Source organism: Amblyomma maculatum, chromosome 7 (genome assembly GCF_055883805.1).
Source record: "Amblyomma maculatum isolate TAMU_Amacu chromosome 7, ASM5588380v1, whole genome shotgun sequence".
Taxonomy (NCBI): Eukaryota; Metazoa; Arthropoda; class Arachnida; order Ixodida; family Ixodidae; genus Amblyomma; species Amblyomma maculatum.
In genome coordinates this window covers 91,481,086-91,505,816 of record NC_139350.1, presented here as the reverse complement: position 1 = coordinate 91,505,816, position 24,731 = coordinate 91,481,086, and the positions used below count along the sequence as shown (strand labels likewise).

General features: G+C 46.2%; 1 protein-coding gene across 1 annotated transcript in view; it reads left to right on the top strand.

The window, feature by feature from the left end:
- The window catches only part of LOC146183945 (nose resistant to fluoxetine protein 6-like), a 213,659-nt gene that overhangs the window by 79,977 nt on the left and 108,951 nt on the right, over positions 1-24,731 (top strand). Inside the window, exon 2 of the mRNA XM_084608773.1 lies at positions 16,294-16,332. Within this exon, the coding sequence (XP_084464899.1) occupies positions 16,294-16,332 (39 nt within the window). The remainder of the gene's footprint in view (positions 1-16,293; positions 16,333-24,731) is intronic.

Here is a 24,731-nt window from a genome sequence, read left to right as displayed (position 1 = left end):
GCGGTCAAAAGCAGCAGCAGATCTAAATTGAACAGCGTTTCGTGGCACATGAAGCAGTCTCGAACAAACAATAATTGCAGATTAGAGCAACACCAGCGTTAAAAGTGAACTGTTCGATTTGGAAGAAGTGAACTATTCGAATTTGAAAGAATCGTTCCTTATTTCCAATTTATAATGAACTTTTTTATATATTTCCCAATCAGTTACAGTTTTAGAGTGGTGCGACCTTTAAAGAACCTTCATCTGATATGTTGCTGGAAGCTTTATTTTTTTGTCAATTAATGTTCAGCTTCGCTGCTGTCATGCTGAGCGACCGGTTTAATGGTTTCATTATCATCATCTTTACTTTCGTCATGAGATACACGTACACACATGGGATTATCAGTATTGCAGTAGGTGGTATGTCGAAGTATGGCCTGTCCGGGGGACCTCCATAGTTCGTCCATTTATGGATCTCAAAGGAATCACGATGTCCAAGAAATTATTCTTTGTGACCGATAAAATTGCTGCCTTAGGCTGTATAGAAGGTTACTAAAATATTTTTTTCAACAGAAGCCAGAATCGAAGCTGATTTACTGATACTGTAATTAATATGTTCATTTCAGAGCAACTTGGAAGTGAAAACACATGATTAGTCCAGTAAAAGTCAGAATCGGAAAAGACGCTTGATATTTATATAACGTGACAGACGCAAAGTCAAAATTATGAATATGGATTGTACACGAGTTGTAAACACGTCTTGAAAAGATGACGGGTACAGTTCCTTCAGTACTCAGTTTCATCTTCGAAATTGCACAAGCTGCTGAACAGACAAGGGTCGGAAAAGGAAGGGCTCGGTATGGCGTACATATATATTATGAGGTACCATAAAGGCGACATTGAGGCGAAAAGCCTGCGCCGGCGCTTTCACACATTTGACACCTGTTATCTGGCAAGTGGCAAGAGCCACCTGTCACTGGTAAAGGCTGGCACATGAAAGAGCCGGTTGCGACCTGCCACTTGCCATGGTCGGCAGGCAGCAAGGTGTAGAGAAGGAAATCCCCTTCTCATCATTTAGAGGAAAGGAGGGAGAGACCGGAAGGAGGCTGCCATGGGAGGACCCTTCATCCGCCAAGGTTGGCACTCGGAAGAGCCAGCTGCCACTTGCCATTGTTGGCAGATGACAATTCATTTTACGTGCTGTCATGCATTGCGCGTGTGAGAATGCATTGCACATGTTATCAAGTATGGCAACTCAAACGTGGTTGACATACTGTCGCACTCTCACAGGTAATGGTAATTATGTGACCTCAAAGCTTTAATACGAAAGCATCTTGTGGCTCATGAGTGGCGTAGACAGAGCCTGTCATCAAAGCTTGTTTGCACGAACTGACAAAAACAAATTGTGTCAGAGCCAGGAATCGAACCACCTTCCGAACAAATCAGCTTCCTTGGCACAGGCACGAGGACACTATACTCTCGCCGCAGCCGATCTCGACTCGTGTAAAACTGTAACACGCCCTCGCGTTTTGCAGTAACATCCTCGTCATCATCAAGTTCCAAATGCAACACTCGCGCTGCGCATTGAACATCGTGGCCTTAATAAAGTTCTATCTGCGCACTCCTTCATTTGACCTAGGTAAATACGCGATACACATGCGCCATCCGTCCGAGTGCGGGCGAGTTCCGCGAGCGTAGTGTCAGGCGAATCCACCAGGCGGCGTGAAGAATTCGTAATGCCTTCACATTACTGCACCTAAACAGACTCAAGTGTACCCCTGGAATTTTTTACTGAAGGAAGCAGGCACTGAATGTTGGCTTCCTTAATAAACAACCGTGACTGCTCGCTTCCTTAATAAGTACAGTAGTGCACAGACCGGTCAAATGCGAGAGAACGGTGCATCAGGAAGTTCACTTGCGTCATTTACGAGTGGCCTAAGGCTCGAAGCGAGACCATATTGCGCATCCACATTCTCCTGGATGGTGTTTATTCTCTTCACACCAAAAGGTATATCAGGCCCGCGACGGGCACAGACGATTCTCATTAATTCACAACGAAACGCGCTGCTTGTGTGTTCTATACAGGTGAGTGGGGAACTGTACAGGGGCGATACGATGAAATGCGTATAGCATAGCTTTGCTATGCTCCGCTGTTTGCATTTTTTCATCGCGCTTACATTAGTGAGGTAGAAGAAAAACGTTAGGGACCTCTATGATTGCACCATACATGAATCTAATATGTTTTGGCACGGCCAGGTAATAATCTATGAAAATAAATTCCAACAGCGCAGAGAATTAGCGGCGTAGCTCTCATTTCTTTTATCGCTAGAGTACACCAAAGGTCTCACACTTTTTCTCCATGGCTTCTGTTCGTAATGGAAGCAGGCTGTTGCTATCCGTGTTCTCACTTCTTCAATTTCAGTTTGATTTGGTGTATATGGAATTTGATGTTCCGAAGCAACATTGGCAATAAGGAAAGCCGTAGTGCAGCTTACATTGTGCACTTACATCAAATGTGCACTTACATCGAGCAGTACATGGGCGCCTTAGGTTTGATCTCCATCACGACGCATCTGCTATGACCGGGATCGAACCTGCGTCTTCGTGATCAGCAGGTGAGAGGCCTGACCACCGAGTCCCAGCAGGAAAGCCGTGTCACAATACCGAATAGTGCTCTACCGATGGGAGGAAGGCGTACTGTGCGGACGTTCCCACATACATATCCTTATTTTCTTCGGTACCCTAATTTGTCCGAACAGTGGATTACATAACCAGAGTTGAATTATGACGTTTTTTGATATGTCATGCTATAAGGTAAGGCATGGAGCGCCATAACATGTCATGGCACGGTATAGTACGGTGCGGTGCGGTGTCGTATGATATTAAACGCCATGCCATCAGACGGCACAGGTAGTATTGTATAATATGGTACAAGCTACGCAGGCGAAACACAGTATGGTACGATATATCATTAAGATATATCACAGCGCATGTGCAAATCGCCTTGACGGCGTCAGATGGCGCCACATGCTGGCCGGCAGCGCGCACGCCTCCAGCTTCGTAACCAATCAGCGTTATATAAGGCATCGCATGGAAAGTTACAAGAATGTATGGTGGTTCATGTATTAGCGCGCCGTGGCATTGCAATATACGGTAAGGTATGGTACGGTATGGTATGGCGCACCATGCCAGAGGATGGTACGATAACGAATAGTGTGGCATGCAAATACGCCACGATGATGCGTGATATGGCATTGTACTGCATGCTATACCAAGCCACGGCACGGTACGGTAAGACATGGTGGTATATGGTAGGTATGGCATGACATGGTATGACATTGTAAGTCGGCACGGTACGGCGCAGTGCGCTACATTGCACGTTGCGCCATGAAACAGCATCGTACGGCCTAGCACGACACGGCACTGCATACAGGGCAGTATTGCGTTGTATGAATGCTTTGGATAGCAGAAATTTTGAGCTACGCTGTCTTCATCTAAACATGAATAAGAAACACTCAGGAAAATCTCGATAATGTATGCGTAGGGTGTCTACAATTTGCCGGGCCGGTTTCGTCGCACCCCAAAGCCAAGCCGAGGAGTCTTTTACCCCTGTACAATCTGGGCCCTGTACAATAATTGGCTGCCCTCCATCGCTTCCATGGCTCGGCGAAAAAATAATTAGCTAATAGCCAATAAATACGCTGTTGCTACAGGAGCTCGCAGTTTGCCATGTTTTTAACAATGAATTGCTGTTTTAGGGAGTACACCGGCGCCTAAAGTTCAGTAATGTCACAAGCGCGCTCGCCCCGACGTTTCGTGCGTCGAACAGCCAAATGCGTAAGAGAAAGTGGCAGTACGCAGTTACCCTGATACAGGCTTACGCGATAAATTAGCAGCGGTCGCGGCACGAGCGACGCCTCCGTGTCTATGTGTGTGGGCGTAATCTGATTCCCCGCCTCCTTCCGCGCATTCTTGTACATATTTGTGACTTCCTTTTGGTGCGCTTCATCGCCTGCCCAGGAGCACTGAAAAGGCGGATTCAGGGATAAAAACATCGGCGAACAGGAGAAAGCACCCCGCGTCACTCTGTACCTTCTACTTCCTCATTTTTGGTCGACTCGACGCCGATGGCCGGTTTCAAAGAGAATGTTCCTGGTACTTGCTGTCCAGGAGGATAGCGAATGAGACTCGACGCCGCTGACTGCAATAGCTCGTCTATTGGGGAGCGCGTGGGGGTTATGGAAACACTTGGAGGAACATAAGGGAGTGCTCGCCCTCCAGGGAGGCTTGACAAAGAGGTCGACCTATTTGCATCGTGGGTATAAAAAAATTAAAGAGCACTGCAGAATCTGCATTGGAGTAATGCGAAAGCACGGATGCTGCTGTTGGTTGCTTCTAGTTGCTTAATTCAATTCTTGTTTACTCATTTAAGTGTTTGGTACATTCAAATTCCGCGGCAATCCTTTCCTATGCCCTTTTTCGTCTCTACTTCCGGTTGCGTGACGTCATATCTTCTAGGTTAAATTAATTCACTTCTTGTTTACCCATTTTAGTCTTTGTTACTTTAAAATTCCAGACCAATCCCTTCCTATGCCCTTTTTTCGGCTCTACTTCCGGTTGAGTGACGTCATATCCTTGACGTCATTATTATTTCACTTCTTGTTTGCCCATTATAATCTTTTGTACTTTCAAATTGCGCGCCGATCCCTTCCTATTTCCTGTTTCGGCTCTATTTCGGGTTGCGTGATGCCATATCATTGACGTCAAACTAATTGATTGACTTAAAAAACTGTTTAGTCTTGGGTACTTTTAAATTGCACGCCAATCCCTTTCTGTGAAATATTTTGGCTCGACTTCAGGTTGCGTGACGTCACATCTTTGACTTCACCTTAATTGGCTGATTTAATTACCTATTTATTATTTGATACATCTTGATGTCACTCTAATTAACTAACCTAATTAACTACTTTACTATTTGATACATTCAAATGTGACGCCAAGTCATTGGCTAATGCGAACATTTCCGCCGGACATCGCACAGCACACTGACGCAACTTCGGTTCGCCTGCATCGAACCGCAGCCGCCAGTCCCGATCGCCGGCGGCTGCGTTTCGATGGAGGCGAACCGAAGTGGCATCCGCAGCTGTGTGATGTCAGTGCACATTAAAGATCCCCAGATGGTCGAAAATACTCCGGAGCCCTCCACTACGCACCCCTTTCTTTCTTTCCGTTTTCACTCCCACCTTCCACCTTTCCTTACGGCGCGGTTGAGGTGTCCACAGGACAAGTGTGACAGATACTGCGCCTTTCCTTTCCTGTGAACCAGTTATTATTATTAATTACCTAATTAATGTATTGGCCTAATAATTTTTTCGGACACAATATTGCGTCATCCTCTATCGATTGACACCATTCATTAACTTTTACCACTTCTCAATTACTCACAACTGCTGCGGATACGTTCTGCGGACAGAAATCTGTGCGCGCGGCGTGTGCTAGCTACACCGGTTTTTAGGCAACGGCTTTAGGTCATTCTGTGCCTCCTTGGAGCAGCGCCACAGCGAAATCGCAAGTTCGCGGCAATTGTAGCTTTCGCCACAAAATGCCACGCTGTCTCCATTCCTACCCAACTTCCAAAGTCGAATTCCAGGGCAACCAACTACCCATCCCGTTCCCCTACTTCCAGTGCGAGGTTATGAGAGTCTTTCTGGGCTTGCTCTTCTGGCTGTGAGGAGGTGGGGTAGCTTTTCTTATTCAGTTGTTTCCACTTTCGTGTGGCTAAAACATTTTTGTTTATTGGGATATATTCATTTTTCAATAATATTACTTTTGAATCTTTCATGTATTGTTGTTCAGGAGAGGCATTATTTTTATTAATTTATGAGCCTTCAAACACATTTCACTCACTTTGACACCGAATAGCACTGTTACAATGTCAGCGCTGTGCTGTATATAGCGATAGATTTTCTGTGCTCTTACCTGCTCTACATCGGTGGAATAAAGACTCTTGAGGTGCTAAGCAGGATGCCTCAATTCGGCGGTCGCGCTAGGTTTATCCTGCTTTGCGCGACGGAGTTAGCCGGAAAGCAGGAGACAATAAAATGCCGAAAAAAAAAAAAAAGCCACACGAGCGCTCCGTGCGCGTGCTGCTTCTTCGTCCCAAACAAAGCAGTCTGAGGCAGGGCTGCTTATTGCTCTCAACGCAGCAAAAAATATCACAGTATTATGAATTAACCTCTATCTATCCACACATTCGGCGGAAGCCGCTTATCAGGCCCGCTTCGGTCGCTTTCCGGTGGCTGTCTATCGATCCACACTCAAAGGTAAACAATGCGCACGCGTTGTGTGCTCGCGCCGACCCTTTCCTTTTTCTCGAATACGGTAAAAGGTAACATAAAACGGCAGGAATATTTTATCTCGGAAACTAACTGTTTTTGGTTTTGAGTGCGTGCAAGTTTTTATGAAAAGCGAAGCTTGAACGCCAAAACGTTTGCACTTTTTGCTGCGAGTGCCGCCAGTGAGCCCCGGCTCGCCGGCGGCCAAGTCGAACGGGCCGAACAATAGTGCCTAGAATATATTGGCTAGTATGACGAGCATCGGCGCTATACGCTTTGTCAGAGTGTGGCGCCGTTTTCAATGAGATGGCTCTGCTTGTCGGAAGGGTGCTGGATGGAAAGAATAAGCAACGAAGGGGGTAGAATAATGGTAGAATAAGGGGGTTATGGAAGCCGTCGAACAATGACGGGTTGCTTCAAGTGAATATCGAAAGGCAAAGAAAGCGTGATTTCCTTAAGCAGAAAGAGGCCAATAATTGGAACATTATCCTCAAAAGAAAGGAGGTAAAGGCTATTGTCCACATTAAAATAAAGCGGTCCATTGGTCGCTGGATGGCTAAGTTCGCGATGCAACTAAATGCTGGCCAAAAAACAATCTGGAATCATAAAATCTGGCTGGATAAAAAGAATCAAAGAAAACACGAGCAAATTCAAGATGCCGAGGGATGATGTTTGGACGGCGGCGACGCTGTGAGCTAGATTATATCTGTTTTAGCTGAGTCATTTCGGACGTCAATGTGGTAATCTTTCCGAATAACGGAGCAACACAGGACAGCAGAACATAAAGCAGCTTAGAAGTGACAAATCTAAACCAGAAAAGGCGGAAGCAAATGTTCCTAAATGCACATCCGCAGGAAATCCGAAAATTTCAATCAACCTGATTATTGAACTTTGTCCAAGAAGCAAGGCAACGTTGTTAAAATCATTCAAAATTCACCAGGACCATAATGTTTGGCGTAATATTTGCTACCCTTTCGCCGTGCTCATTTCTTCTTCGTTTTCACCCGAGGAGGTGTCTGTAAGACTGCCGACGCCTCAATTCGGCAGGAAGTTTTAGGATTGACCCGGATAACGTCATCTCGATCAAGCAGAGAAAGTGTGTATGAAGAAGTAGCGAAAGAAACAATATATTTCGCATTCAACTTGATCTCTATCGCATATTCTGAGCCCTCGAAGGGTGGTTGAGTTTCCATAAAAAAAAATAGGCAGTGGCTGGTCGGCGCTCGTACGACAATCGGTTCGAGTAGACCTCATTAAGATGATAGTTGACGTTGATTACGAGCCGCCCTTGCAACAGTATGCGCGAACAGGTGTGACAATCTAGCTGGCCTTCAGCCTCTGGATTTGGTTAGACGCACAGTGCACAGCTTGCACGGTCGTATTTACAAGAGGCAAACGGGGCATAGCATTCCCATACCTTGTAACAACGACAGCAGCTACCATACGCGCACTGGCCGTTTATCACAGGCTGTGAAAACATAATTTTTCAAAAACGCCCCATGCTGTAATGAAACGTGCTTACGTGGATGACCCCCGTATAGTGACCATTCTCCCAAACTGATCATAAATGAAGACGCCGGTATCACACGAGAAGCTGCCAGCGTCGACGTCAGGCGGGCGACGAAAGCGCCTGTTTCGTTTAAAAGGCTCGCCATCCGTTGGCAGAAACAATGACTGAGATCATTGACGCAACACTGTGTAACCGAGCGGAAAAAATGTTTCAGCGAATGGTCGCAAACATGTTTTCAATGCCCACCTTTTCTCGGAAGGCGTGCACCTCGTCGTTTGCAAAGACCCCGCGGTGGACATTCACACCGCAAACTACGTCATATAATGGCGACGTACCCGCAAAAGGCGCGACTATACGACCGGCGTAACACAAGCAAAAAAAAAGCAAATCGTTGTAGCGTTAAGCACTGGGTAACTTGGAAGCCTTATCGCCGACACTGCTTCAGATTTCATGTCGATGAGGCAAAAATAATCCTCTATGCCTATAGCAACGACCCCTACAGTGTACGGCCTTGAAGTGAGCGCGATTGCACGAGACTGTTCACGCCCGTGCTCATGCGTGCTAGTCATGAGAGAAAGTTGTTGGCAGTGGCCCAGCCTAGCGCTGCTGGCGGTCCTTGGCCGTGGAAGAGACGGGCGTGAGAAGTGCGGTTAATCCTGGGCATTGGAGGACAAATGTGGGGGAGAGAAAAAGAAAGAGTAAGGGTGAGCCGCCACGTTTTCTCCATGCTGTTTTCCCTCCCCCCAAGAAAAGTAAACAAGAAAATTAGAGAAAACTGACACGAACACGTCTAATTAACAACAATGCAGCGGACACATTCCAACAGAGCGCCAGAAGCAAAGGGAATTAATCTGTTGTAGTCCAGGCACGTACCTGATCGACACGCCCCCGAGGCATGCTCCTTGGGAACCTGCATACGCCGTTCCCAGAGGTCACACCACTTGCGGAAGCAATTCGGGAAATCCGAACTAGCAAGTGCGTTTTGCAGCCTGTCTCGAGGCCATTTAGATATTTGTGGAAACCGCGTCACTGCAGTGACAGTTCTATTGCCATTTTCAACTTAAAATGCAAGGGCATTGCTAAGAGCAAGACTGCGTCCCTACGGCGAATGGTTACGAAAAACCAAAAACGTTGTCGCTGGTCGAAACCGACCGCCACAAACGCTTTACGGCCATGACGATCGACACTGGCTAACGTTATGGCGTGTCTTCAGGTGTCCAGCCGCGAAAGGTCTGAAACGAACGTTCCGCACAAGAAGCTCTCGAGATATTCAACCGCAAGTGAAGCAGCAACAGTTGTGGAAGCCTGCCACACATTGTGGGGGAATCGTTTAGTGAAGATTAAACTAGATTTAAGAACTTTAATCCTTCAGTAACACATGAGTTTTTGCATGCTCAGGCATATATTAAGCGTGTATTATTGCCTGCCCTCCAGGTGATCTCGCACAATGTTTGCTCAAGGCACGCATGTGTCGTTTCGATTACGTGTATAACTTAATTGGGCATGCTAAATTAACAAGAAATAATTTCCCTTTATTCCGTCCTTGTTGCGAGTAATTCGAGGCCTTCAAGGCTGTTTTCTTCTACCAATGTTCTTTTTTTTCCCAGAAAATGATTACACTCACACTTGTTACATTAAACAGCATGCGGCGACAGGAGGCCCAAGTTCTCCTCAGCTTTTGAGTCCGTAGCATCTGTGCAAACAAAGGAAGTCAACAACTAGTGACACCCAAGAAAACATTGGGGATCTTTTCAGTGCTCGGAAATGTGAAATAATAACGTAACCGCGGAGATATTTGATTAGACAGTAGAAGGAAAAATAAACACGTGTCACCTATAGAGTCCGAACCAACAGTCTTCGAATTGGCAGAACCATGGTGTTTTGTGTCCGGGGCTATACCACTGAGCTACGATGACGGCTGTTCAATTCTCTTTCGTTGGCCTTTTTATTGAATGCAAGGTAACATTTCATCGGCGCCACCCTCGTCCGTAGCAGGGTACGTAGTCCGTTCTGCGTTGCCGCGTCACCTGGAACTTGACCTCACGGGGAGGGTGGGGACTGTGGCTTGGAATTAGCCACAATCCAGGTGAGTTCAGAGGACCTTCAGGCAGCTCGACGAACATCAGTATTCTCAGCAATATGTAAGCGATTGTCTTCTACGTTGATCCCGTGGTTATGTCCATTTTACACTGAGCACGATATCGGCACACAGTGATTAGAATACCGGTGTAATCGAGATGGGAAAACTGTCGCATAGTGAGAGCCCGGTTCAGGTTGACAAGACCCTAATGGCGTACGTTAGACCCTCTCGATCTTCTCTCAGCCACTCTCGACTTTATCATGGTCAATTCCAACAGTCGCTATAATTATATCCGAGACGCGCGCAGAGCTATTACGGTGATGTTAGGCTCACTGATCGCGTCATTTGTTCAAGAGCCTCGATGGTGTCGTTGGTTGGTTCTGTTAACAACCAAGTTGATTAGAACGACATGCGTTCAGAGTTAAATGTCAGTTTTCAATGTCTCATATTTGTTTTTCTCTTTAATAGCAGTACATAACTATACTTGCCAACAGACGGGAGAACTTTGATACTGAAAAAGAGAATGTTGCCACTTGAAGGGTGGCTGTTTCTGGCCCTACGGGGCTGCGACTGGTAGGTCAATGCCGCTTGCGACGGGGACTAGCCTGCCTCCGAATTTTTATCTGTTGTAGGCCGTCATTGCACCCGCCACCGCTTAGGTGGTGGACGACGGCTGTTGTGGCACACGTCTTTCTCTCACTCTTCTTTTTCTTTCTTCTATGTTTTCTCTGTTCTGTCCGCACGAGACAGCGGAGGTGGCTCAGCTACAGAGTCAGTAGCACAATAAAAGATCGCTCATGTGCTTTGATCATGTGTGTGGGTTAATAAAGGAAATCCGCCGTCCGTTGCATACGGCATGCGGTGATAATAGTCTTTTAGCAAAGCGCAAACGTGCAAACGTAGATGTATACCGATTCACCGGATGCCTTTGCGCACGTGCAGAGGCCGCGCCTTACCTCACTCCTGCCATTGCGCGTGAGCACAAGGCGTCCGACAAACCAGTGACATGTATTGTGAAAATTCACATGAACTCCTGATGTCATTCGCGAAATGCCGAACGATGTGATAGAGCAAGAAACAAGAACGATAGGCATGAGATGTGATTTCGCAAATAAATGAGATAGGTGTGGGCGACCGCCGACGGATCGAAAAGTAAATTTACATGAATGCTATGCAACTCCGTGGGATCTGTACACACTCTTCTGCATACATACGTTTATAAAGAAAAAAAATGTCTCTCTATATCTCACTTGAATACTGACCATATGCACACAATGTCATGCATCACTGTGTCAGGCTATAGGCGGTATTCACTAAGGCCGTACTACCAGACAGCGCCAGCATCGGCACACATTGTCCGCCACGTCGACGGTCGTCCGTGGCATTGGCTCGGGCAGTGTCAGGTTCGCTGTCAGGTGCCCGCCGTAGAGTGATCCGTAAGATTTTATCAAGTTGCTAAATACTTCCACATACACTTTTAGTTGTGGATCCCTTTGTGCATATGAAGTCTGCAGCGGTGTTTTCTTGCTCCGGTGTTGCAACTAGGCATTCACCCGTGCAGCAGCCCGACGGCAAAAGTAGCCGGCTGCGTATTGCACGCAACGCGACTCGCAGCTCATCAAATCCGTTAACTGTTATTGCCACTGACGCAAGACACATCTTGAAGAGACAGCGCTTTATTAATTGCCACAATTCCAAAACTGGCGTGGCCGCCAAAGGCACATATCTAGTGGCGGTAGTCGTCAAACTGTCGATCGAAGCTTTCACAGACGCTGTTCCAGCAGCAAAGCGAATCCTTTTACTTGCTTAATTGGGAGGACAGAAAGTCAAGCAAGTATTTTCGAGCACTTTCAGCATAAATGGCGCACATAGCGAGAACGTTTTGCAAATTTTCTGTCGGCAACGTAGCTGTGCTTGAAATGCACACAATCTGCAATCTATGTTTGCAAACAAACCGATGTGCAGCGATAACCCTTGATGCAGTTGTTACAGAGGAGACGGTTTGTGCTGGTTAAGCGAACAGACACGTCGCAATTTCATCCTCATCATTACATCAGCCTGACTATACCCACTGCACGGCGAAGGCCTCTCTCATATTCCTCCAATTAACTCGGCCCTGTCCTAGCTGCATCCACTTGACCCCTGCGAACTTCTTAACCTCATCCGCCCACCTAACTTTCTGCCGCCCCCTGCTACGCTTTCCTTCCTTTGGAATCCAGTTTGTTACCATAAGCGACCATCGATTATCCTCTCTTCGCACTACATGTACTGCCCATGTCCATTTGTTCTTCTCGATTTCCACTAAAATATTAGTAACTTGAGTTAGTTCTCTGACCCACTCTGCGCGCTTCCTATATTTATTGTTACCCCTACTAATTTTCGTTCCATAACCCCCTAAGTTGTCCTCAGCTTAAGTAGAACCCTCTTCGCTAGCCTTCACGTTTCAGCCCCTTTGGTGAGTACAGTAATATGCAACTATTGTATGCTTTTCTCTTGAGCGATACCGGTAAGTCATAATCTGCCAAATGTCTTCTTGCCTAACACCATTCTTTATAGGAATTGTTTTACTGTTGCCTATGCCCAATTCCATCTTCATCATTTTAAGGCTTCCCCCGTTCTTTACAGCATGCTCAGTTTTTTTCATGTTATATTGCCTTATATCGGCCACTTTGCGCTTATTGATTAGCTTCGATATATCCGCCCATTCTATCTGATCTGTTACATTAGAAGATTTGATACTTAGGCGTTTCTTGATCAAATCTTTCTTCTTAGATAGCTTACCGGTATCCTCTTTAACTATCCTACCGCCTACTTCTACAGCGCACTCAGTGATAATATCTCTGAAGTTATTGTTCATTGCTTCTAGGCTAAGGTCGGCTTCTACGGTTAGCACTGAGTATCTATTCTGCAGGGAGAGCCTGAATTCTTCTACCTTTCCCCTTACCGCTAATTCATTGATGGACTTCTTCCTCACTAATCTGTTCCGGACTTTCAAATCCAGATTAATTCTAGACATTACCATCCTGTGGTCACTGCATCGCACTTTCCCGATTGGAGAATTCCGTGGCACCGGGATTCCAACCACGGTCCTTTTGCATTCGAGGCGGATGTTCTACCTCTACGCCACCGCTGCACGTCGCAATTTACTCACCTCTAAAAACGGCGCGCCGGCCATCGACAGCCTCACGCACGTGGGGCTCTTGGACCCGCCCGCTTGTCAAAGAGTTAAAACACTTTCATGAATTTGTACGTTTTAATTTCTTCATCTGACGCAAAGCTAAATTCCGCACTTCACAGAGAAGGCCCCGATGTCTGTGAATTCAACGCGAGTCTTGTAGTGCCGCACAAGTTACCGCAGTCGTACCAGCCGATGTTTTCACAGAGTCGAACCTATTATCGGGACCGTCGTTTTCTTTTTCCACGCACGCCACGTGTGTATCCACTCACTCTTACGGTTTTCGCTGGTGCACGCAAAATTCCGAGAAGACGCGAAAGGCGCACCCCACGGGTCACAACGAGTTGAATACTGCGACTGGTTCCGGCGCCCCCACACGCGACCACGCATATGGCGGTTGTTGCGGCCTCCCGCTAGCGCCCCTTGCGGATGATCTCACGTGAATACCTCTCCTACTACCACGCGATGGCGATATGACTATTGCGGTCATTCAGTCAGTCGTCACAGTGAAAGTGGGATCTACTGCCTTTTCTGAATCCCTAAACCGAGCGGCAACCCTTCAGTGGTAGCACACGAACCCTGCCGCCATAGAAATTTCAGGTCAGCTCGCAGTGCTGCGAATATAATGGTCGTCACCATGTTTTGGTCAGCGAAGGCATCATGACAACTCACTCATGTCCACAAATGCGCAATACTAACGATTGAGACCCATGGAAACATTCAGCAAAGGAAGCTTTTTGCATACTCGAGAGAAGGGCCAGAAAAAGACTACGACGCGCTGGCACGAACACAATGTTGCGGCTGGCTAGGCGGCTTTTGATAAAGAGGTTCGCCGTGAAAGAGCTATAAATGCATTCATCCGCAGTGACTGGACCTCATGCACCGCTAGCCATTATGGTGGGCTTTCCCAATGATTAAGTACCTTCTCCGCAATCGCATGCTTTCAAACTATAGCACTCTCACATCAGCTTAATCGCAGTGGTCGAAAATGATTTCTCGGTGGTTTCGTTTGTATCCTTTAACGTCGAAAAGCAACTAAGGCTATGAGAGATGCCATAGTTGAAGACATCTGAAGTTTAAAGCGCACTGACATCGCACAGTACACGTGCGCCACTGTGTTTCGCCTCCATCGAAACGCAGCAGCCCGCGGTCGGGCTCGAATTCGGGAACCCGGGACAGCAGTTGGGCGTCGTAACCACTGCGGTGCACTGCACCACCGCGGTGAGGCATTTCTCGGGGAGGCAAGTGTTGCAGTTATGCACTAGTAGCGTCATCGCCGCGAGAAGTATTTGGCTGCGTATAGGATTATTTTGAAAAAAAATACGGCGGCCTGAAATTTTTCAAGTGACGAGCTTGTGGAAAACGAAAACGTGCATACATTACGATTTGTACCTGCCTTGTACAGTGTTTGTCAAAAGTTTAGAGCACAGGCGGTCAGCTTCTGAGCCATACCATCTGGCTCGTAATGCATTCCCAGGTTTCCAAACTTGCTGAAGGCAACAATCTCCAATGGGTAGGACTTCCACGATTTTTAAAGAAGCCATAATATACGGCTTAAAAGCAAACTCTCTGGGCTCGATAACTTTTGACAAAGGCTGTGCATAGCCTGTTTGTGCATAATTTTGGCGGCATTCTTCTCGCGTTTCATTCGCTACTACCGCAAGAAGTGCGCTTCATCACGATTGATTGCGTCTTCGAGCAGAGAAGCTCTGCGCCCATTTGCTAAGCATTCTGAACTTCGCATTGTACTCGTCCGCTACCATCGCTGCTACAGAGACCATGGATGTGCCGTATGTTGGGTACTTGCAACCTAACCAGCGGCCGCAGGCAGCACACGGAGCGCGATACTGGTTTCCACTGCTTTAGGGGCGTGCACTATAATGTGGACATCGCTCTGGTGTGACGCTCTGTCACTTAACCCTACACGTGCTCCTGTGTTCGTTTCAGCACAGAACGATTCTGTAGATCTCAAAAAGCCCTCAGTTGTATTTTAAAAAGGACGGGCATGAACACGCTTATAATAGTTTTTCTTAATATGTTACAAAGCGACTGATACCTTCCACTCGTGCACATTATTATAACAGTGCGCCATAAACACTTGAAACACTTCTGTGTTTGTAGCGACAGAATAAAGAAGATGGAGTTTGTCGAAGCATCTGGGTTTACCTTGAACAGCAGCCGCACACCGTATGTACTTGCTCTGGCTTTCACTGGGCAAGCAATCGGATATGTACCTAAAAGCTAACCTAACCATAACGCGCGCGAAAGTGTATGCTGTCGAACATGTCTGCGCGGCATTAGACGTTGACTTCTCGCCATCTCGCGAAGTGTGCAAATGTCCTCGCTATTTATTATTTACTGTCGAAGGCCAGTTCGATATTAGTTTTCGCATGACATTATTTTTCACGCTTAGTAGCCAAACAATTACAACGTATTTGCGAGTAAATAACGTTACGGACATTGTGTATAGGATGAGAGCAACGCACGCGAACTGTTTTGCGTCGAGTGGAGTTTCGTACACTCATCACCAAGTAGGAGCTTTCAAAAGCCAGCCGCACTATCACGTGGTAAGGCGCACCTTTTGGTTGCGCATTGCTCCGTTCCCGCTATAATCTCCCACCCTTTCTCTCTTCCCACTCATGTTTTTCGTCTGCCCTAAATGTAGCGAAGCAGATTTTCCCCTCTTCATTTTTTCACCAGGCATGGTTTGCAGGAAGCGATCATTTATTTAATTTCACTTAGTTTAGTTTAATGTTCGCCTGCCCATTATGCGAGTGGCAAATAAATTAATTCAAATAATAAAAGCGTTACGTATGGCGCTGTTCATTCTAGAATGCATGGCTACAATCTTCTGCCAGCCTTCGCTGCAAGCAACAAAGCTGGGCGTCGATGTGAGTTAGCCAAATTTAAAACATATATAGTCTGCTTTTGTATAGTTAGCTGAAGACAAAATCGGCAATTTTTCGAAACAGAATGCCGCCTGACAGCGGTTAACTGCAGGAAATCGAATTGAAAACAGCTTGCGGTCGTGTGCTGACATTTCTGTGTTCGGTCTATCTACTGTGCGTGTTGTATGCGCTCCTTTCCTCTTAGGAACGCACAGTTTGCTTTTCACCTCTGTCCAACCGCTTCGCAAGCCTTCATTAACTTTGGAGCGCATTCGCAAACGGCCGTCTGATATTTCGTCTGTTATTCATTTTTTTCCTACTTGTAGAAAAAAATGACCTGTTGGCTACTACAACGGCGAAGAAATGTAAGTTACAAGTTTTATTTGCTCTTTGATTGACAAAATTCTTCAGCATATATTTGCTGCCTCGGCCACGGTTCTTTATAAACTATCTGATCAAGCACTTCTATTACTTAAAAGATGGAAACTCTCACAGTTAAGTTAATGTCCGTAATTTTGTCCAACGCGATAATGCTGTCAATTACGATGTTCAATGCAGCTATTAAAACCGACTTTTGAAAGTTTCGATATAGAGGAAACATCAGGGACTAGCAGAAATAAAAAAATATGTGTCCAAGATAATTAAATATACGACAAGCTTTGGGATCGAGACTACTATTTTTGTTTTGGTTGTTGTCATGTGGTTAATGTTTCTGTTAGAGAAACGTTCCTTGCATGACCGGACACACAAGCTGAGAAAACGATCTTGCATACCAGAACGAGGACGCACGTTTGCATGGTTGCCAACCCCTAGCGCGGAAAAGTGTATTAAAATTATCTGCTCTATGCTAATGCTTCGCATCCTGAAAAATTTATGTCATGAATGTGGCTGGATGTCTACGGAAAATTTCCCCAAAATATCCGAATAAGAAATTGCATGCCTGGTATTCATGAAAGCAGATTACAAAGCCCTGAAAAAAAAATGTATTTCTGAAATACCGCTAAAACTTGTGGTGCCATCTAGTGAGATGCAGTATCGTCTCCCCCCTCTTCGGGACCGAGCAAAAAGAAACGAGTTAGTGTGAAAGCTTTTCATGGTTCTAGGTAAACAGCGAACATCGGTAGGGGTTATCTCTGTTAAACCGATTATAATTCGTAAGTACGGCTTTTTTTCTCGTCTTACGCTTTTGAACTCGATGCAATTGCTGTTTCTTACACGATACTTACCTGATACAAACTTCATATGACTATGGCTTCGTGCGCTACAGTTTTGAGCTGTACATGTGGCGCCATCTTGGAGGTATAACCATGACGCTGTTACTTGACTTGGCTCTTGGCCTAAACGTGGCTACCGGATTGTATTCGTGAGGCGTCATGAGGCCGCTCGACCGACGGTGCCTTTAAAGTGCAATAGTGCCACGAAAGACATATTTCAGTGCACCGTGACGCAATGTTGTGATGTGCTACTCTTTTCCTTTAACTATCCATTTAACCTGTGGCGTTAACAAACGGCTGCCCTGAATCAAAGGGATCAGGACTTCTCACTTACTTACTTACTTACTTACCTCCGCGATCAGCTCCGGTGCAATAGTGCGATTGATCGTGGAGGACACGGATTTGTCCCTACTCGTGGCGCCATCTCGGAGCCGCAGCTTCAAGTGACGCTGTTTAAACGCTATTTAAACTTGGTTATAACAAGCGAAACACCCGCCGCGATGGCTCAGCGGCTAAGGCGCTCGTCTGCTGAAACCGGGTACCCGAAATCTACCCGGCCGGATCGAATTCGTTGCGATTTCTTTTCTATGTTTAAAAGCACTACAAGAGGTAATGGACAGTGACTGCTCAGCCATAGGCTCCATCACTCTATCTGCTGGCTAGCGAAGTTGAAAGACCTGCCGGAGAGACCAGCGAGTTCGATCCGCAATACTAGACATAGATTTCATTACCAGCACTAGGCCATGCAGTTTGTGGAGAACGATCTCCCATCGTCCTCTTTAAAGTCGGCTTTCCCCAGCGGTAGTTCCTCTAGCTATCGCGGAATGGCGCCAACGTTGCTGGTTAACTATCGAGAACTGGCGCCAGCGTCGCGGCAGCACAAGCGCCACCCCTGATCTTGTCACCGCGCACGCGGACAAAGCTAACTCTCTTCGGCATCGGGACCTGGACGCGAGCGGACGTCCCCTCGCGGCACTCCGCAGTCACCGGCGAGGTGAAGCCTCGCGGGACTTATCCCGCTTGCCCGTCTTGTCTGGCCTCGGAGTTTATCCCCTGCCCTAGCGTGGGCGAACATTCGCCTGTAGCCTTGCTGGTGAGTCAGACGACCTGTGTTCATTAGTGTTTCATTGCTAGCTGGCATTGTTGTTACTGCAGCAATAAATGCCTGTTTGTTGTCAGCACGTGTTGTTCCTTTGTTCCCAAGAGCAAGGCCCGCAGTGGTCGGCGTGCGCTCGGTAGCGCACGCGATCACTGGGTGGAGTCAGCGGTTTGACTGTCAGCCGCGATTAACCAGGGAAAACGCATTTGTCCCCCTGTTACAACCCCACAAGTTGTAACCTCACGAAATAGCTTTTCCTATCGGAGCGACGGCACGAGCAAGATCGGACATGATTCTTGGTTGGTAAGCGTATGAATGCTTTCACACACTACAATGCAAGTCTATGCACATGCGTCTGAACATGCGGTAAATCAATTTGAGGCGCTTATTATCACTCGCCAGTAAGACCAACGCACATGAACAAATGTCTGACTGACTCTCCCTCCTTTGATTCTGTAATTTTATAATATTCTATATATTATATTACACTTTTCCTAGCATACAGCCAGTGACCAGAAACGCAGCAAAGGCAAATTCAATCATGCTCTGATAAGTAAAATTTATACCAAAAGCGTTTTAAAAAATCTGTCGCACAATATAGACACCGCGTCTCGCTACGATGTAGGTGCAAGCATGTATTTATGATGCGTGCATTCGACAATCTATTTCGGGTGCAGTATGGCAAGAAAACCTGAAATGACTCAGCGACAACCTGCAGCCATTAGGAGCGCCAAGCACTTACGAAAACATCAACCTGTGAAGTGATCGACACCAGCACAAAATGCTGATCGAATCAGCATATTATAGTGTACACTGGATTCGGTGTTGATCCAGCCAAGCGACGTATACCTTCATTGGGCTCTGTAGCGTCTCTGCAGCACGTCCCTGAACCGTTTTGCACTGTCCCATTTTTAACAGCCTTTTGTTTGTTTGTTTTTTTGTTTTTGTTTTTTTTTTTGAGGGGGGGGGGGGGGGCACTGTTTAGCTTCGAAAAGTGGTTTTCACGAATGTTAATAACGCACGGCCGCAACTTGGAAACGGATGCAGTAAACACTCTCATGCCAGCGTTAGTTGTTATTTTATGTTCTCTTTAATACGTGGAGCCACGGATGGTTATTTTTTTTTCGCCGTCGCTCCGCCATTTCAGACTATCTCGCCCAAAACTGCAAATGTCTACGTACCTGAGACCTTTATAAGCATTTTCATTGGAATGGTAACTTGTTGACCAAAGGTCGATATGAATTTGAGGTGTTTATTTATTGTTTTCTAATCCCTACGTCCCGTAGCTTCTCTTCTCTTATTCATAGATTGATCCATATAGCTCGCGATAAGAAATCTTCTACAAGCACTTCAATTGCAAACAGCTGCTTCTGTTTGCTCGACTGTACCGGAGGTTATCGTAGCAGGGTAGCATTGTCTCCCGAATAATCTTTAACCAGGAATCAACGATGAATTATATTGTCGATAACGCCTATAATTAATGTTTGATGCCGTTACGTAAAACAGGAGAGCCGAAATCTGTGCGAAGCCGATTGAAACCTAGGCCAAATCTGAGAACCTCACTCCATGCGCTTTGAAAAAAGCTCTGAAGAGGTTTCCGCGAAGGTGAGTTTTAACACGAGGGCAAATTTAGTCATCCATTGTCCATCCTTCTGCCATTGATGTGTGTGTGACCCGGGGTGAGGCCTCGTAAGAAAGTATGCCACCAGCTTCTTCCTTGTGCCTCAACCCGTGGGCATGTTGTGCGTACACATGTTTCATGTGCAAATAAACTTATTTGATTTGATTTAATTTCGATTTCAGCCATAACAGCAGCACAGCCCACATAGGCTGCGGGCGGGGGAGGCCGACACGCGTAAAGGCAAAAGTGAGAGAAATGAACTTGGCGGCATGTCGCAAATAAAGACGAGGCAAGTGAAGGCCTCTGGTTCTACTGAGCACAGTTACTCTGTACTATTTCCCAGAGTTTTATCGCCTTTAAGTTAGAAGCGGCACCTCGTGCGAGATAGTCAAGGATCGGGCCACTAATGCGCGTTAGAGCAGCGTGTGTTTGGCCGACACTGCAACTGTACCCGGCGCTACCTAGCTAGCCTGCCGAAGCGGTGGGCAGCAGCGAGCAACGAGCTGCATTATACAAGCGATATGCTTTGGCACTTCTCCAACGACTTTCCATTTCGCTCTAATTGGGTTGTGATGTGGCATGAAAAGCAGCCCAGGCTTCTTCTGATTAGCATTTATAAGAAGCCCCGGGTCCATTTTGTTTCTTCGAAGTAAAAGGTAAACCTGTGAAGAAAGCACACACAAAAATAAGATGGGCTCGCGTGATGAGAACAGTGCTGTACAGTGTTCAAAAATAGGTTTTCACAATTTTTCTAGCGGCAAAATCAGTAGCGCACGTAATCCATCTTTGCACGTCGTTAATTCCTATGTGGGCTTGTATTGAACGGATTTCTGCCGCCCTCAATCTCATAACTAATTCAAAATAATCAACGTCAATTTAGTTGACGCATAAGTTGACATGTTGATACTGCGAACTAACATGCAGCCGTACTTATAAAACACTATTTCCTTTTCCGAAACACTTGTAATACCCCCTTGTTTTCGTAAATTCATTGCGAATTTTCTACTCCATCCCTGTAATTATGTATGGTCATCCACTAAGCAAAGTGTAAAACTCATCACTGGTAAGGCGCAGCTGCAAGTTTCGGCATCTTCATTAGCTGAAAGTGAAAGAGTTGCAGTCATCACCTTCCCGTGCTGCCCAAGAGATAGGCGACGCGCCAATACATAAACTGCCTCATAATAGGTGGGGTTCTAGCTTCCATGCGATTTTAGGCGCGTCATTAAAACACTCAGTCGGAAATTTCGGACCCGTTTCTTAAGAGCACAGAAGTGCACTAGCATTTTCTCAAGTGAAATAGCATAGGAATATGACCACTTTTAAATCTCTCATAAAACATTCAGATATCTGTAAAAAAACGAAAAGGGTTACTATTATTGTTATCCAATTAAAAGAATAACCGTGTTAATTGCTTTCTCCCTTTTCGTTCGTCTCTAGCCCCAATGAAGTACTTGCAAAACTAACCTTCATGAATAAAAAAAAAAAAGACATTTTTTTTCCTTACTTTAATAAGAGCGAGTTGGTGGGCTAGTTGGTTTTGCATATTCAAGGAACAGCTCAAAGGACGGGACGACGGGACACAGAGACACGAGAAAGTACAAACGCAAGGCGCTCACTATCAACTGAGGTTTATTACAAAAAGGCAGAGATTATGTAGCGAAGAGAACTGGGGGTGGAACATCGATAAAGATAATGCTCAGTCACCGGCCGTCAGAAGATAGTCACGTCACAAAGTTTAAACATTTGCTAATGGTTGCAATTGTGGTGAAAAACAGCCTGTTTTTCACCACAATTGCAACCATTATCAAATTGTTTACCTTTTCCGTGCTGACGCGCGCGGACCGTCCGCGTTCCGGTCCTTTCGTTTGAACCCGTCTTTCTTTTACAACGTGACACAATATTACCGCACATACACGTCGAGCAGTCTCCACCGGACCAAAGGACTGTTCCGTTGTTCCCGGCTAGGGTTTTTCTTTTTATTTGTGTATGCTTTATTTTCCTGCACTCCATTTAAGCAGCCTAGTCATTGGCATCCGCGTGCATGTCCGCGTGCATGTCCGTGTTCAGCTGAGTACTAAGGCGGATGCAATCATTTTCGTTCATCCTGTAGTTTTTGTAAAAAATACGGGCAGCCGATGAATATGGACCGCGCGGCTTGTTGAATGAGGGCCAACTTGTTCGCTGTTAAATAAATGCTGCGCGCTGGAAGCTAGGCGGTGAGTCACTTCCGGCCTCATTTAGCCAGCAATTATTCTAATAAGTGGGGCCGACTTTGCAAATTAAATTCTCCACCTGTTCGACGTCTGCAATGGCTGAGTGGCGACGGTGAGCCAAAGACGCTGGCAAGAGCTCTTCCTCCACCGAGGCATTTCGCACCTCTTTCGGGAGTGTGCCTTCCATTCTTTCAACTGCGCGGGCGCTTTTGTTCTCGGTATCGGACTAGAAGTTAACTAGCGTTCTCAGAACTTACTAGCGGGGACACTTTAACCCTTATCATTATGGCTGATGGCACCACCAGCGGCCGTGGAGACGCTGGTTACGTTAGAGCAGCCTTGACTTCTCGCGTGTGAAAGCGCGCCTAGCCTAGCCCTAGGCCGCATTGTGTTCTGACGCACGCGAGGGGGCTGCGGCGCGTTTAGTGTGCCCGTCGCGACAGCTTGCAACGCGCAGACCATGCCGTGTCTTACTGCGGCAGCGTTAAGGCCCCATTCTTCACAAAATCCAGTTCCGGCTTTGGCGTCGTTAGCATAGAATCACGGGTGTGCCTCTTGCAGGTTGTATTTGTCAGGTGAGATGAGGTCGTCGAGCTAATTTCGTGACGCCACCGTCAAGGCACCACGTAGCATATGCGAGCTGGCAGGAGCTGCCAACTCGGGCAGCTCTTTCGAGACCTGAAAGTGAAATGGGTCGAGCGCAGGCCTGCAACATGTTTCTGGTAAAAAAAAAAAAAAAATATTATATTTAGCAGGTACTCCATTGCACGAGGCTCTACATCCAAAGCTTTCACCGAACATTTGCGACGTTGATATGGTCCTATAGTTTTGAGCCGATGCAGCGCCATAACTTATTCAGGCCTGTTTCTGCTGGCAGACAAAGTTTTACACATCTATATGTCCGACAGTTACTTGCTCGTTTCCTCTTCTTCCGTAATAGCTCCCATCCGATTATCAGAGCATCCCTGCAAACTAGCTTTGTGAACCTTCTTCCCAACTTAGTGGTATATTCCAATTTTACCGATCGGCTCTATTTATTTGGTTTTATGAAAGGAGTTTAAGATTCAGTACGTTTTCTGGCAGTTCACTCCCCTTACGAGTACTTATTCTCTGTTTCACGTAAAAATTTATACAAAGAATTGATATATATGCTTTTCCCGCCTGCATTATATCGTTATCTCAACTCTGACTGTATGGGGCGTGATGTGTTAAGAAGACTACGTAAAATGCCAATTTTTACTTGTACTAAAACGTTTTTTTTAAAACATCATGCCGAAGTTATACCTGTTAAAGTGTGGCTTCACAACAAAAAATACATACTTTTGTTTCTTCTGTTAATTATCGGCTAGGTATGTGATTCACCTGAAACCATCGAACACTTTTTTTTTTTGCTTGCAAATACGCGATATTATTTTGGGACGTTCTATAAATAACACTGAATAAATACTGTTTTTAAATCTAATGGCCACCAACCACGAACTCTTTGTCATGGTTTTCCTCCTTGGACTGCGCAGCCTGTGGAATACGCGTATGTTGGACCGGAATGCTGAGCCTCTCGTTTCCGCCAGTACTCATTTCGGTCAGATGGTGCACCAGCTGAGAGACACGAAGACAGCGACTATCAACTGGACTGGCTTCTTTATTGACGTGTTGTCTTTTCTTGCCACCGTTTTAGTGAAGTTGTGCTAAGTCGTGTGGTGTGGTGTTGTATGTTTCAATTCGACTCTTCGCCTATACGTTTATTACTTTGAAAATAATGTATATAGCTCTTTACTGTATTTAAATGCATGTAATAAACAGCATGCCACCGTTTTAGCGGAGTTGTGCTAAGACGTGTTTTAGTTATCTGGTGTTGTATATTTCAATTGAACTTGCTCGGCTACAACCCGATTGCTTTTTAAATAATGTGTACAGCTCTTTGCAGTATTTAAACGCAAGTAATTGACACCATGCTGCAAGAAAAGACTTCTTTGCTTATACTTAGCAAGTTCGGCTCGCAACCAACGAGCCTGGGGCCGACCCTCAATACTAGCCTAAAATCAGCCTAATTTATTTGTTACGTTATTGGATCGTCGATGTGACAGCAACCTCCTTAGTAATTCTGGCTGCATTCGGACCGTTCTTTCAATTGCTCCGGCAGTTTTCTTTTTGATGTTTCTGAAATTGTCCTATCACGAACGGCGCCGTGTTTTCTCCGACTCCGGGCCTTTACCCTATACCGAAAAATAAATATACCCCTGACTGCGCTCGATCCCACAGCAGCGCGAACAGGTCCGCTTTGCAGCCAGGAAGTCATTATGCTTTCGTCGCAAAAGGTTACCAGCCACAATTAACTGCCACTTCTCGTCATCGTCGATCGTTATCAACTTCAACCCGCCGGGGTGGCGCAGTGGTTACGGCGCCCGACTACTGTTCCCAAGGACGCGGGATTGAATCCCGGCCTCGGCGGCCGCTTTTCGATGGAGGCAAAAAGCAAGGTGCCCGTGCGCTGTGCGATGTCAGTACATATTAAAGGACCCCAGGTGGTCAAAATTTCCGGAGTCCTCCACTACGGCGTCTCTCATAGCCTGAGTCGCTTTGGGACGTTAAACCCCACAAACCAAACCAAACCGTTATC